At 51.6% G+C, this 14,752-nt stretch overlaps 5 protein-coding genes across 5 annotated transcripts; 3 read left to right on the forward strand and 2 right to left on the reverse strand.

Annotated features, from left to right (window-relative positions):
- Positions 1–55: 55 nt before the first annotated feature.
- TRIVIDRAFT_141842 (uncharacterized protein) lies at positions 56–949 on the forward strand (the record flags this gene model as incomplete). The annotated part of the gene is made up of 2 exons (XM_014104744.1): positions 56–418; positions 482–949. The coding sequence occupies 2 exons, from the start codon at positions 56–58 to the stop codon at positions 947–949; spliced, it is 831 nt and encodes a 276-aa protein (XP_013960219.1).
- Positions 950–1,584: 635 nt separating this feature from the next.
- Positions 1,585–3,005, reverse strand: TRIVIDRAFT_35525 (uncharacterized protein; the record flags this gene model as incomplete). Its single annotated transcript, XM_014104745.1, has 2 exons — positions 1,585–1,759; positions 1,834–3,005. The coding sequence occupies 2 exons, from the start codon at positions 3,003–3,005 to the stop codon at positions 1,585–1,587; spliced, it is 1,347 nt and encodes a 448-aa protein (XP_013960220.1).
- A 2,415-nt stretch (positions 3,006–5,420) lies between these two features.
- TRIVIDRAFT_35428 (uncharacterized protein) lies at positions 5,421–8,802 on the forward strand (the record flags this gene model as incomplete). The annotated part of the gene is made up of 5 exons (XM_014104746.1): positions 5,421–5,756; positions 5,809–6,425; positions 6,478–6,571; positions 6,868–8,161; positions 8,366–8,802. The coding sequence occupies 5 exons, from the start codon at positions 5,421–5,423 to the stop codon at positions 8,800–8,802; spliced, it is 2,778 nt and encodes a 925-aa protein (XP_013960221.1).
- Positions 8,803–8,899: 97 nt separating this feature from the next.
- Positions 8,900–10,207, reverse strand: TRIVIDRAFT_36315 (uncharacterized protein; the record flags this gene model as incomplete). The annotated part of the gene is made up of 5 exons (XM_014104747.1): positions 8,900–9,496; positions 9,572–9,722; positions 9,798–9,814; positions 9,872–9,985; positions 10,049–10,207. 5 exons carry the CDS (start codon positions 10,205–10,207, stop codon positions 8,900–8,902), a joined length of 1,038 nt encoding a protein of 345 aa, XP_013960222.1.
- Positions 10,208–11,432: 1,225 nt separating this feature from the next.
- TRIVIDRAFT_197427 (uncharacterized protein) lies at positions 11,433–14,227 on the forward strand (the record flags this gene model as incomplete). The annotated part of the gene is made up of 5 exons (XM_014104748.1): positions 11,433–11,439; positions 11,787–11,823; positions 11,884–12,218; positions 12,394–13,870; positions 13,939–14,227. The coding sequence occupies 5 exons, from the start codon at positions 11,433–11,435 to the stop codon at positions 14,225–14,227; spliced, it is 2,145 nt and encodes a 714-aa protein (XP_013960223.1).
- Positions 14,228–14,752: the final 525 nt, after the last annotated feature.

Genomic DNA, 14,752 nt, shown 5'->3' on the forward strand with positions numbered 1-14,752 from the left:
CTGATGAATATAATATAAAAAAATCATTTAAAACTATCTCACTCCTCCCAAAGCAATGTCCGAAGACCTCCGCGATGAGGTAGAGGCTCTCAACTCAATTTACGGCGAGGGTTGTCTCGCCCCCTCTGAAGATCAAGATGAGAGCCCAGCATCCTCATCGACAACATATATCTTGCAGTTACCCGGTGATGAAGCCTCGTCATTGAGGCTACAGTTTCCAGACTCATACCCGGCTGAGCCACCGACGGTATTGGGGACGCAGCACAGTTCCGGGGGGAGAAAAGGCGCTGGCGCGAGGGACCTGGGAGTGTTTAGGGAAGCCCTGGGGACGGTATTCCAGCCGGGGAGCGTGTGCTTATTCGATGCGGTGGAGGAATTCGTGAGAAGGATGGAGGAGGAGAGGGAAAGAGAGGAACTTGTCCGGCAGCAGGAGGGTGACGACGGCGACGACGGAGAAGGCGTGAATGCGGATCGGGGCGAGCGCGCGGTTGACGGCGGGCAGACGGATTTCGCGGCCATGACGCCTCCCCCGTGGACGCTATCGGAGGTTGTCGTGGAGAACAAGTCGACGTTTGTGGCTCACGTCGCAAGAGTCTCGTCGCCGGCAGAAGCGAAGCTCTTTTTGCAGCACCTGCTCTGGTCCGACCGCCGGATCCGCTCGGCGACGCACAACATCACGGCGTGGAGGATACGCGGGCCGGGGGGCACGAGCTATTCCGACTGCGACGACGACGGCGAGGACGCTGCTGGCGGGAGGCTGCTGCATTTGCTGCAGCTGATGGAGGTTTGGGATGCGATGGTTGTTGTGACGAGGTGGTATGGAGGCGTGAAGCTTGGGCCGAGGAGGTTTGCTTTGATTAATAGTGTGGCGAGGGATGGGCTTGTGAGGGCTGGGATGGGGGATGGGGGTGGGAAGGAGAAGGAGAAGGAGAAGAAGAAGGGGAAGTGAATTGAAAGATGGTGACGTGAAAGGAGAGGAAGAGGAGGAATATCCATATATATCATCTACTTATATGTAGCAAAATAGAACAACATACTGCCTCTATTCGTGGCTACTAATATCATCAACTCTAGCATACTTATTGAAACACCCAGAAAGAATACTAGCACGCGTCTTGAATTTCTTTTATCTTATTTTTTTTTATTTTGCAAATTACTCTCTCATAATGCGTCATGTTTCATTGCCATCGTTATCCCGATAATCCTGATCCGATATAACGGATAGCCAGCTTTTGCGTAGAAGCAGTAGTAGTAGTTGTAGAAGAAGAAGAAAGCTAAAAGCAAAAAGCCAAAAGCAAAACATCAAGGACAAACAGGCATGCTCCCATACAAACTCTATAAAAAATCTTGCGGTACCATCTCTTTGATGTTCCTTCATCCAAATCATTCCAAACTATTGTCGTAAGATGTACCAAAATCTTGGCGGCTGCTCATCGCCGTGTTCTCTCTCTCTTTTTTAAACATCCTTGTTTTGAATTCCACGTCTTTGAGCTTGTTGTGCACTCGCTTGGTGCCGGGGGTTTATAAGATAGAAAAGAAAAAAAAAAGAAAAGGAAAATAACCAAGGCCGCTCATGAGCCTGCTCTATGCGGTGGCAGTTTCCTTGCTTCGGGACTCGGGAGCCACCAGTGACTTTTCCCATTCATCCATCAAATTGTTGGCCGTCCTCTTGAGATTGCTCGGGGATAGATGATGAACAACGCTAGGAAATAGGTCTTCAAGCGTTGGAGATAGAAGTGATGCATCGGCTTTCCTCGCCCTAAAAAGATTGTAGATTTGAATATCAGTCAATCCATTCCTGCAAAGCTTTATGGAATAAGGCATAATCCTTACGGCTTGGCATCCTCTTCGTCCTCCTTCTCGGGAATGTCATCAATGCCACTGCTATTAATGGTAGAACCACTCCAGCGGGCAGACTTGGTGGAGACGGGGGAATCCCAGTTTGACCAGTCAGTATCGTCAACAGAGTCGAAACCAAGCGGTGTCCAGGAGAATTTGTTGTTCCCTTTCCCAGTCCCGGTCTTTGGCTTCAGCTCGGGGGTTCTGTTAGCTTGGGATGTGGTCGACGCGGCCGTACTGGAACCTTCATTACTGCTGGTCCTAGTGTGGGTGGTGGCATGGTTCGGCTTACTCGTATCTTGCTCACGAGCATTGGCGATCGAGGTCGACATTGGTCTCTGCGACTGGCCGGTCACCGGTTCATCTCCCACGGTAATCTGGCGAATGTCCTCTACGAAGGCGCGGAATCCTAGCTTAAAGTCTTCGACGACGGATGCGACGCCGACAACTGATGCGACGCTCTGCTGGGACCGGGGCTGCCAGGATGCACGCTTGTTTAGGGTCGGGTCGGTGAGCTGGGCCATTCTCTGTTCCACTGATGGGAGGGCGACTGGATCTGCTTGTGTAACTTCATTGAGAGAGAATACGCTCTCTGTCCGTACGGGGGAGAGAAGAGATAGTGTGCGGGCGTGTCCCCCACGAATAACCTTGCGGCGAGCCTGAGCGGGAGTGGTTTGGCCCTGAAGAATGTGCTTCCGACGATCCAATTCGACGCTGCGCCGTGATGCCACCAAGGCATCATCGTCAATAACGGCCTGTGGGTTTCCAAAGGGGTCGCCTCTGTGGCTGTTGCTCCGCTTGCGGTAGACTTCTTCCGATGCCCATTGCTTCTTTAGTCTCGCTAACTCAATCTCGGCCGTTGCGAGTTCCTCCTTCAGCTCCAGCACTCTCCGCTCCTGGGCTGCAATTGCTATTATGAACTCGTTTGCATTCGACGGAGAGGTTGCGATACTGGCGGGAGTCTCCAATGGCGTTTGCGGAACCGACGAGGCCATAGCTGACGCAGCCAGGATGGCCGGCGAGTCGGCCAGCCTCGGGCCATCACCAAGCGGTACGGCAACGGGAAGGGTAAGAGAGAGGCGGTTCTTGTGCCGAGAGACGGAAGGGGATGCACGGGAACGGCCTCGAGTGAAGGAGTCGCTCCGGGGAAGAGGCGGTGGAGGCATCGCGTGAGCCGAGTCGTCAAAGGTGGACGAAGTACTAGACGCACTGTGCGATCGTGAGATTCCAGGGGAAGAGGCGGAAGAAGAAGAAGCGAACGTGGCTGTCCTGGCGGTGCTGCTGCTGGAATCGGTCACAGGGCTTCCCGCCGCCGACGAGCGAAGGCGGATCTCGTGTTGCTGCGAGGCCATATCCAGATACCTCGGTAGGTTGATGCGGGCTCGTAGAGACAGGACGATTACAGGTAATAGAGAACGGCTGCCGTCAACCGGACGGCGTTTTTCAGAGTGCAAATGAGTGGCTGGGGCCCTGAGGCGCCGAAAGTGAACGGAGACGACCGCTACTCGGACAAGAAGCGCTCTGTGATGGTCCTGGCTCAGGAGCTGGTAGTCATCGAGGAGAGGGCGAGCACTGCTGTCGACGATGCAAATTCCAAGGCACAGGCCGCTCATGGGACAGCCGATGCTGATAAGGAGAAGGAAAATCGGACGCTCCCGCTCTCATAATAGCACCGGCTGCGGAGCCCTGGCCAGGTTTGTCCAGTCCTTGGGGCAGATGCGAGGACTCCGTTTCGTTTCAGCGCAGGGCAGTTATTGGACAGCCAGAGCGCTGCCGGGGTCGCCTTACCCAGAAGTTGCCCGGGGACACGACAGGGGGCGGCGAGCCTTTTGTCAACAGAGGCGGATTCTCTGGAGCTAGGCTGGCGTGCTTGTGGTTCTAGTCCCGGTACCAGCAAATGAGGCGGTGGGCGATGTTATATGCAGCCCGACGAGGATTGCTGGACGCGAGCAACAGCAGCAGGCAAAAAGCGCCGTGGTTCTCTGTTTGGTTTGGATGGAGGCCTAAAAGAGGGGGGGGCTTCGCTTCCCTTGCTGGTTGTTGACGCTGAGATCCGCTTCTCCCCTCCTCGCTTCAAGAGGGGGAACAGAGAATGCCAACTTTGTCTCAAACGGATGGACCACTCAGTGAACTCGCAGTGGGTGTGTGGTGTGCGTTGGCAGCGAGGGAGCGGTGCCCGAAGTGGTTGAGTTCTATTATTATGAGATGTTGAGCTTCGTGGTACAGGATCGTGGATGAGACAACACCAGGCGAGGTCGCACGCAGCGGGTGAGAAAAAAGTTGCAAACAGCTTAGCACCAGGCAGCAGGACTATATGTATCAAATGTTGACATCCGTTCAACGACCATGACGCAGTTATAACCACTCAACTCGTTGCTCGTACGAGGTAAGACATGCCTTCGCCGTTTGGGCTCCCTTGCGGAGGCGTCAACTGACTTGCACGCTGGAACCCGAAGCCGCCAAACCCGCCCAAACAGCTGCGCATCTCCAGTGGATCGCTTGTCACTCTCAGGGGCTCGGCGGAGAGCGAGTGGGGGGCAGCTGTAGTGCTTGTACCACTACGTGCTAGCGGGCAATTCTCGCAATTATGCTCACTGAGCTTGTTGGGGGCTGGCGGGCTTACAGCACAGCTTGCTTAGCACGAGTACGTCAACTTCGATCAATGCTTCCATGCTTAGGTTGATAGCAGCTGCTGGCTGGCTGGGGCACAACAAACTTGGAACCGTGCTGCTAGTGCCACCAAGTAGCGGTACAAGCGATCGCGTACCCGTTCTACGGCTAGCGCTGATCGCTACCGCCCGTGCTGAAGATGTGGTACGTGCTGGTGGCGCCTTGCTCAGTACAAGTACCTCTTACGAGTTCAAACATGCCTGCTCTCTGCCCGGTGGCCGCATATACCGACCGCCGGTACGTAATTTGGACTTGTACTCGTACAGCACTACTGCTAAGGTACTCTATGCTCGCTAGACGTCAAATTTCCGCGTAATATCTCGACACCTGGACAAGCGGCGCGGCCGTGTTTCGCATGCCTTTCCTTGCGTGTCCTGCAATAATTATGCCCTTCTTCCAAGTAAGTTTGTGACTTGTATCTTTCCCGCTCGACAAACTTTCTGCCTTCTCCACACGGCGCTCTCCAGAGGGCTGCAACCCGTTGCACGTGCAGCCTGTTCATGTGACTTCCCGTCCATCTCGCGTCGCGTGCCCAGAGATCCATGTCAAAGCTTTTGGCTGTGTTTTTGATGTGAGTGGAGATCTCACACCCATCCGCACTCTCGGCTGTTCGTGTCCTATCGTGCTGCCACAAGCGCTCCCTTCCATATGCAGGGCATGATCACGGGCGACTTGCTTCGCTGAGTTGGGGCGTCTAAGCTCGAAAGTCGATGAATCTGTCTCACAGCCTTGCCGGTTCAGCCTCGCGGGACGGTGAGAACATCCAACGAGGAACTACCAGGTACTGAGCTGCTCAGATCGTGAGTGCCTTGGTACTTGGTAGTTAACCACATCTATCTGTATACCTAGGTATTCGTGCACCAGGGAATCAAAGCATGTCGTGAAATGTCGTGCGGTCATATCGAGACGAAATGCCCGTGCCCTTCTCCCTCGTCTGCGACTTGCTTGAAGCATCTTACGCACTTGCAACAGCTCGCAAGTCCAGCACCCCGGCGCTTATTGCCTGGTGCTCTAAACATCGCAGCCTTATTGATGCACCAGACACCAACCTCGCAGCTTTACTCTCCACTTTGCTCCCTGACAAGAGGGCAGACAGGGTGTATTGTATACAAGCAAACGGCCTTGAGCGCATCATCGGGCGCGGTTTGATGCTTGGTTCGTCTCGTCTCAAGGAGCTCTCAATTTATAAACAGCCGGGCCTCGGACTGGATCTTGCCGACTGTGTAGAGCGTATTTTGACTGCCACTGTAAGCTATACTCCTACCACCTGAAGGGGAGTGGCATCTGACCCGTCTTTAGCCGAATCCAACTCTTCCAGAGAGGCTTCAAGTCACTGTTGAAGAAATTGACGAGGCCCTGCATTCTGTTGCAGCCCAGGTAAGATGGAGCTCTCCATCTATACGAGTTCCAGATGCGAGTGTCGCCAAACCACCCGCTCGGAGTGGCTTAGAGGTTGTCTATAGACGACTTACTGCGAGAGAAGCGAAATGGTTCACAAGGATGGTTCTCAAAGACTTTCAACCACTAGTATTTGATGCATATGAAGTCTATTATTCGTGCGATCCTCTTTTGCCGTCAATTTTAAAAATCCGCGAAGACTTCACCATTGCCATCGATACTATGCAACGACTGAGGAGAGAAATGCGCACTCTGCACCCTGAAAAAGTATACATTGAGCGAGAGAGACTCTCGTCAATCAAACCGCAGCTATCTGTCAAAGTGGGCAGGCAGCAGTGGTTTAAAGCTCGCAGCATAAAACACTGCATCAGTATGTGCAAGGGTCTAATGAGTGTTGAACCAAAAGTGGATGGAGAATACTGCCAAATCCACGTTGATGTTAGCAAGGGTAGACGCGGCATCCAAATCTTTTCCAAGAGCGGGAAAGACAGCACCGAAGACAGGGAGCGATTAATCGGGTAATTACACATGAAAGATCTTTATAGAACAAGAAGCTAATGATCATAAAAGGATCATCGTTGATTCATTGGGGATAGGAAAGGCTGGATGCAATATCAAAACAGAGTGCATACTGGAAGGAGAATTAGCTGTTTACAGCGAATTAGTAGGCCATCATCACCTACACTGAGAGTGCGGCTCTACCTTGGCTAACTCGATACATACAGCATAAGAAAATCCTTCCCTTTCATCATATTCGAAAACACGTCGCCCGTCGTGGTCGATTCATGAACACGGGCGAGGATTCTCCGTAAGCCCCTGCTTCCGACTATGTGATTAGAGACATGGCATTCTAACTTGGCCAGTCCGAGACCTCATGAGCACCTAATGATAGTATATTACGATATTTTGCTTCTCGATGGCAAATCTCTGTTAAATGTTCGGCATTCAGAAAGATTCAAGCTACTCGAGAAACTAGTTCGTTGCGACAGGGGACAAGCTGAACTCATACAAAGGCAAATTATCAACACTAGTCATCCTATGGCAGCTTCAGCGTTGCGAAATGCATTCGCCGAAGTAATTACAGACAGGGGTGAAGGATTGGTACTGAAATCAGACCAATCTTATTTCAACTTTGAGAATGATGGACGACCGTTTACAAACCACTGCATTAAGTTCAAAAAAGACTACATTGGTCGCTTCGGAGAGGTTGGCGATTTCGCTGTGGTTGGCGCTGGATTTAATGCGGCCAAGGCGAGATCATACAACATTGACGGCCTCAAGTGGACTCATTTCTATGTCGGCTGCATCGACAATAGAGAAGAGGTGAAGCGATGGAATGCCACGCTAGAGTTTACCGTTGTCAATGTTGTTGAGCTCACTGAAGCTATGCTCAAGACATTCGTATTGTACACGAATCCAAAGCCAGTGCCAGTTGGAGAAAACGTTCAGACCAAACTGAAGCAAGCCGCCGGAAGCCAGCCCACGCCGATGACCGTCGCATTCGCGAATCCTCCCGTTTTTGACATGAGGTGCTTTAGCTTTGACAAGGCAGGCGACACAAATTGGTGGAGTTTACGGTTTCCATCCGTCGCAAAGATTCATTTCGATCGGGATTTCTCCGATGTACTCTCTTTCACTGATCTACAAGAGATTGCAGAGGGTGCCACATCAGCCCCTGAACTGGAAGATAGCCGGGATAATCTTGCCTGGATCGCGAAACTAGAGCAAGCTGACCCGAGAGGTTTGGCAGTTGACGCTGCTACGCAGTTGACAGCAACAACGATGCCAACACCATCGCCGAGACGAGCATCTCATAATTCCTCGGGCTCTCTGCCTCTAACCAGACACGTTACTGGAAGCTTTCTAGAACGATCCCTTGAATTATCAAACACCTCGGTATCAGAGTCTCATAGAATTGCTGCATCGCAGCCATCTCCTACAACGCATCTATCGAAAAAACATCTCAACGATAATAAAAGGAAACGCATCACATTTGCATCCGCCCTGTTCTCTCCACCGAAGAAACGTCGTCAGTCTTCTAGGGAGGAGAACTCTGAATCAACATCTTTGGGTCGCGAACCTGTATCCGAATCGCCAACCCGACGTCCTCTGGGGGAGATAGATGGTAACTCTAAACAGAAGCTCCAGGCATCAGAGCTTCCTCCAATTGCCTACCCTCCCGATAACGAAAATTTGAAGGCCTCCCCCCACACCAAAGATTACCAGGACAAAGGGGCAGATACTAGCAGGCAGGGTCGCGCTGCAGATCAATCGATAGAATCATCTTCTTCTCTTTTTCCATTAAATGATAGCGCTATCGTCATACCTGATAGCGAGGATGAGGATGAGGGTGAGTATGAGACTGGCACTGATTCTGCTAGCCATGGACAGCACAGGCACGATGATGAGCAGAATCGGAAGCCTCCAAGTGAAGGCTCTGAAGAAACAGGCGCTGAAGAAACAGGCGCTGGTTGTCAATATGCTGGTCCGGAATGTCAGCTAGCAAATCGACTTATTCTACTACCGTCGTACTTTCGCAATATCGAAGAAGCCGAGCCCTTGTTCCGGACGCACGGATTGTCAAACATTGTCAGAGATGCCGAAGCCTGGATCAAAAACGACACAGCCGATTCTTCCCAGATATCAGACAGCCAAACAGGTCGTAACAAAATTCTGTTTGTTGATACGGTAAAGAAGGAACAAGAGACGAAGACTTTGCTCTCTAATTTGGAAAGCATCCGCGAAAAGATCCCAGAAGAGAAACGAGAATGGATAAGTGTATTTGATTGGCGGGTCCTAAATCATCTCGCCATTTATGAAGACGCAGAGACTACGAAGAAATATTACGATGGATTTCATGATCCTTGGCGGCGTTGGTATTCAGGGTTGATTTGAAACATATGATATCCACGAGCAGAGGCCTCTAGCATTGTTTTTATCGGGCATATATGGAGAATATCATATTTACATAATTCTTAATTAGATATGGGCCTCACGGCTTCTTCTCATCATCGTACAAAGTACCGTAGCTCTCCTTTAATCTCATAAAGAGATGCTCATTTGCCGTCATGACCTTCCTCTCGGCATACGGGTTCTCGTTCGGCGCGCTCTCATCCGGGTTGAAGTTCTTTACCCTCTCGCTTGGCACAGGCTCCAACGCCACCGAACCTGCGGGATGACAGAAGAAGGCAATCGAGTAACGCGGTCCCGCGCTAGTCTCGCCCTCTACCTTACTTGTTGCATCGTTAGAAGGGAAGACCACTCTGTGGACGGTACTTCTAAACAGCCCGTTGGTCCAATAGGAGAGCAAGTCTCCGATATTGATCAGAATAGGGGGACTGGGGTCGTTCTCTGAGCCTGGGGGACAGACTGGGACGGGAGCCCAAGAGCCGTCTTTCTTTTGCAGCTCCAAGCCTGCCTGGCCTTTCAGCCGGAAGAGCAAAGTGATTGAGCCGTAGTCAGAGTGTGCACCAGCACGGACATCATCACTGGAGGAAGAGGTCTGATCAGGTGGTGGGTAGCGGAGGAATCGCAAGATGGAGCTGGATTCGCCGTTGGTGATGTGCGCCGAGGAGAAGAAATCACTAACCTAACAGACGATTGTACAGATGTTAGATGACAATCAATGTGATTCAATGAGGCTAAAAGAGCGAGAGTGACTCACCTCGAGGCCTATTCCGAGGAGGTGAAGGAGCTTCCGGCAGAGTTTGTGGCACGAGTCTGCGAATGCGCTGACCTGAGGCTCATCCTCTGCGATGGTGGGAGGGAGAGGCTGCTGGGCTTTTCCGTCGATGAATTCGCCAAAGTTGAAGGCCCTTTACTATGGTGAGTTCATGTTGTTTATGTTGGCATACCCGCCGCATTCAGAGGTATAGACGGATATTTCTTACTCTTTGAAGTCTCCAATCTAGTAATACTGTAAGCCAACCACCCGCAAGAAATGTGGAATTGAGGAAGAGTTTACCTTTTGATGTTTAGGATCCAGAGTCTCCGAGTGCATACCAGACCAACCGCGGTTATTTGTCTGGATAGTACATGCCTGCTTTTCAGCGAGGGGAGCATCGAACAGCTTCCGGGACTAAACATGGGCGCCCAATGTCAGATGATAATCAAGGAAGAGACTGCATGAGAAGAGCCCTACCAATGCAAAGGCTCCGTCAATGCTGTTGGCGGATATGTCCGCTCCAAGATTTCTTATGTAAATAAAGCCGTGCTCCTGGGCGGCGTCAACCAACTGCTTGGCGACGACATCCTGGTCTCCGGATATGTCGATGATGGGGATATCTGCACTGGCAACCATGGTTTTTTACTCGTTTTTTTTTCCTCTGGAGTTTGAAGATGACAAGTATAGGGCGCGGGAGAGCAGCTGCCGCAGAGATAGCTGGAGCAGAACCGGCGCCTCGTCTTACGATCTAAATGCCCTAATCTTAGAGATAGCGTCACAGTCCCTTGACGTCGGTTCCGGGATCGCTGCGATAACTGGATTGGGACACCCCGCTATCCGATTGGAACAGGGCTGTGAGTGCTTTGTGGCGGGGTCGAGGAAGCTTGGAGCTACAGTACCCGCTAGTTGGGGGGGGGAGCTTGTAGCTCCTAGGCAGTAGGCAGTATAGGTAGGTAGATTAGTTGTAGTAGGTTGTAATAGATAGTAGGCGTAAATAGACGGTGACCAGGCGTAAAATGATATTTGATTCAAACTGGTGGTGCCGGAAATCCAATCCTGAGCAGCCGAGGTACCTCTTGCTTGGCCCCAAATCATGAGAGACTTACAAACATCCATCTCCATGTTCAGCCCACTTTGCGGTGCCTGCCCACTAGCCACAGACACTCTCTACCCAGTACCTACTCACATGCTAAGCCACACTCTCGCCCTGGGTGGGCGCCACACCAACTCGGGATCGACCTAGGGGAAGAGAACCCCCAAACGCCAGCCAGAAGCAACGCAAACCAAAGCCAAACCTCCCTCTGCCGTGTGCGCTTACCTTTGCATCTCCACCGTGCAGCGACCGCACTGTAACTGTACCTTATTGACTCGCTTCATACTCCTCGCCAGCTCTGCTTACCTGCGCAGGGCTGAACCGAATCTCTCCATCGACTCCTTCTCGGGTGCGGCTGCTGGGGACGTCTGTCTGTTTGTTTGACTCGCCACGGGAAAGCGAGCCTTGCCCAAGCGTTGCCGCAGCCTTTCGTATACGGCGTCTGCGTGCTGTTCTTCCAACGAGCCTGCTTTGGCTTTCTTCCTTTTTTTTCAACTCCCGGTGCGCACTGGCAAGGGAAGCTTTCTTTTTTTGCGAATCCGTATTCTGGCCAACTCGAGAGCCCACCACGTCGACCGAGCCGATACATCCTCCCAATTCCGCCCGCACCTTCGACATCTCGCCCTCTTCCTTGGCTCTGCTCCGTCTGACAGCCGCGGGTTTTCAGCCTCGTCTTGATACAGCACAGCCCTTCCACCCCCGCCGTTCCGAGTCGCATAGCGAAGCCGATAGTCATATACTTGTTTTATTTGAGGAGGCTTGCTCGAGATGCCTTGTGAGTTCATTCTTGATCGCTGCAACGCCGGCTCTGAGCTCGACGAAGCAAATGTGTCGTCTGCGCGTGACTCCTGTTGCGCTACTTGTCATGGGCCATGACCTGAGTCCGGCCACTCTTCGGGTCGTCGCCAAGAGCCCCTCTGAGATGCTACAGCAGCAGATGACGCCTGTTTTGCTGTTTGATGCTGCTTGCCGGCTCAATTGGCAGCTTAGGCTGCCTTTTTGCGGCAGTGCCTCAACACTCCTATCTGGATGTCGTTGCATCGGGAGTCTCATGCCCACGCCCACGCATTTTTACTCTTGATAAACAGCTGTCAAAGCTACACAAGCTAATTCTTGCCTTAGTCCTTGCGGAGGATTCCTGGATCAATGCCCAGGCAAGGTACGCTTGCTCTCTCTCTATTTGAAAGCGAACAAAACATGCTAACTGCCCACCAATCAGCACCTATGACATTGCCGAGCTCGAAGATTGCGCCATTGCCGTCGATGCCTCCTATTATTTGAGTCTTCTTCTGGATACCGATCCGTCCCGCGAGCCCCTGCTCCCGGCACTTGGCGGTTTGACCGGCATTCAGATCCATATCCGGCAGAATCTTGATCTCTGGGACAAGCATGGAATTGTCCCCTTTTTCATCTTTGATGGCCAGTCCATCATTGGCCAAGATGATATTACTCTTAAGCGGGGCCGGGCTGCGAACCAGAAGACGGACGAGGCATGGGATCTCTACTCGCAGACTGAAGCCGAGCAAGCTGTCGCTGCCTTTGGAGCTAACCAAGGTATGTCCTACCTCCCTTGGAGTTTCCTTCATGTTTGGCTGCGCCAGGGGCAGACTCACTAATCGGGCCGCGGAAAGGTGCCTATCGTCTTCAGAATCTATACCCTCTTTTCCAAGGCATCTTGAAAGAGAGGGGACTGCACTTTTTGGTGCCTCCTTACAATGCATGTGCTCAGGTTCGCTACCCTCAATGCCCCCTTGCGCCGCACGACCAAATCTGACCATGATGAAGCTTGCCTACTTTGAGATGATCAACTCGGAACAATGCTCTGGTGTCATGGGCCCCCAAGAACTGCTGCTGTACCCCATTCAGGATTCCATCATTCGAAACATGGACTGGGCCGCTGGAACAGTGACCGCCATCTCAAAGAAGAGGGTCATGCGCGCCCTCGGAGTTGGCGAGCCCATGTTTGTCGACGCCATGCTAATGACGGGAACCTCGTTCCTCCCTCCGTTTCCCCCACTGCAAGACACATCCATGTATCCGAACCCGTATACCATCATGGATGCCGTCAACATCCTGCGGACGTCAGAGAAGACTGTAGCTAACGCCTGCGCATCATTCAACGATATCTTGCAGGCTCATGATCCTAACTGGCTGGACAAGTACCGCAAGGCCAGAATGGCAGCCCATCATTTCATCTACATCTCCGAGAGCGGCGAAGTCAAGGTCAATGATTTTGAAAGGCTCACAAAAGACAATCACGAATATCTTGGCCTGCAGATGCCCGCAGAATTGTTTCACTACCTCAACACGGGACTCATCGGGCCTCGTATCCTGAACGCTATAACACACGGACAGATTATTGTCTTGCCAACCTTGGACGGTACTGCTTCGGACGAATACAAGAAGCTGGTGACCAATCAAATCCTCCCGATCAAAGAACAAGCGCTCGGTCTCGTTATCCCCCGAGTTCACAGAGCAATAGGTCACAAGGACATCACCATGAAGGTTTGGTTCGACCCGAAATTCTCGTACACCTTGAATCACCGTTCTGCTCAACCGCTACCTTCACAATTGGTGGGGACCTGGGACGTCAAAGAGCAAGATCTCCGTCGCTTCTTCCCTGCAGATTTTGCTGGTCCGGTATACTTGGAGGTGCTTGCGCTCGCAAACCAGGACTTTGTTGAGAAGACAATTTCCAGAGAGAAGCCTATCCGAGGTATCGACAGCACTAATATGGTGGTGTCTGTCGCCATCTGGCGCTTCCTCCATCTCAGGGGATATGTTGATGATTCGCACAAGCTAACCAAGTGGGGAAATGCTTTAGCGACCACTCTTATTGCCATCAAGGACACCATGGAGGATAGAGTGCCATTTGTCGAAGAGGCTGCTTTGTTAGCGTTTGAGCTCTTGCGATTCGGACTCTTGAGCGGCAAGTACCGTGAAGGTGCACCCGGCATGCCGCGGAAGGGAACAGATGACGAAAAGTCCAGCGTCATCCTCATTAGCCAGTGTGCTTCGTTGCTGAAGCTGAGGCATAAAGTTTTTGGGTATACCGGACCTCTAAACAAGAGCCTATTGGGATTCCGTGCACTGTCCACAACGGTACGCGAGGCCAATCGCGACTTGATTGAAGCGATTGTTGCGTCCATGTTCATGTATGGACAGTGTAAGCGCGAAAGGACTGACCAGCTCGAAATCAGCCAAAAGTACGAACTACTCCCTTTTTTTGTCATATTTCTATCTATATTTCAACCTTTTGGCTAACTCTATACAGGCTACCTTTCTCGCAAGAGCCACATATCGGACTTGGCATTGCTGTTCTGACCTTTTTGGACGAAGACGAAGTCGAAGATGATAAGGAGACACGAGCCGCTCGGCTAGAAGCATTCCCAGCTGTTTTCGTTCCCCTATCAGAGGCACTCCCAGAAGACTTCCGGACTGCCATTGACTTTGTCAGTGCCCTCAACCAGGGCGTGCAGACGCTGAATGACACCTCTCTCCCAGCCAATGAGAAGTCTGCCTGGACAAAAGCTCAAGACTACATCAACGCCCGACCATTCTAATACGACACATTAGATGCTTAATAAAATAGGAGCAACCAACACATTTAGCAAGAAAAAAAATTGAAAAAGGAGTCCGCAACATTATGGATAGCCTCTTTAGATACCACCCTGCACTGCGTTAACATTTCCATGACATTCCACAAACGGTTACACCATAGAGTTAAAGGTATTCTTTGGAGGACTCGGTGGGACAAGGAATCGATTAATACTTTTTTGACTCTCGCAGTTCACTCAGGTCTCGATTTTGGGGGTTTGTGTAAAAGAATTTTTGGGGGAGGGCCGGCAATCAAAAGTTATTTTACTCATGGTCGATTGGTATGTTCTTTGTGGGTTGGAGCAGAGGGGGAGAGACGCAGTTGTCGGGGGGGGGTTGTGAACGTCTCCAGCGGGCGAGAGCCTCGGGAAGCGAGGATGTGCAAACAGGCTTAAATAGCAAGTTGAAGGTGTTTGCGTGTTCAGGTGGCTTCTTGCGGTATTAATGTGACCCAGAGGTGTGTTTTGTAAGATGGGGGAGGATTCATGTTG

Source organism: Trichoderma virens, assembly GCF_000170995.1.
Source record: "Trichoderma virens Gv29-8 chromosome Unknown TRIVIscaffold_2, whole genome shotgun sequence".
Classification (NCBI taxonomy): Eukaryota; Fungi; Ascomycota; class Sordariomycetes; order Hypocreales; family Hypocreaceae; genus Trichoderma; species Trichoderma virens.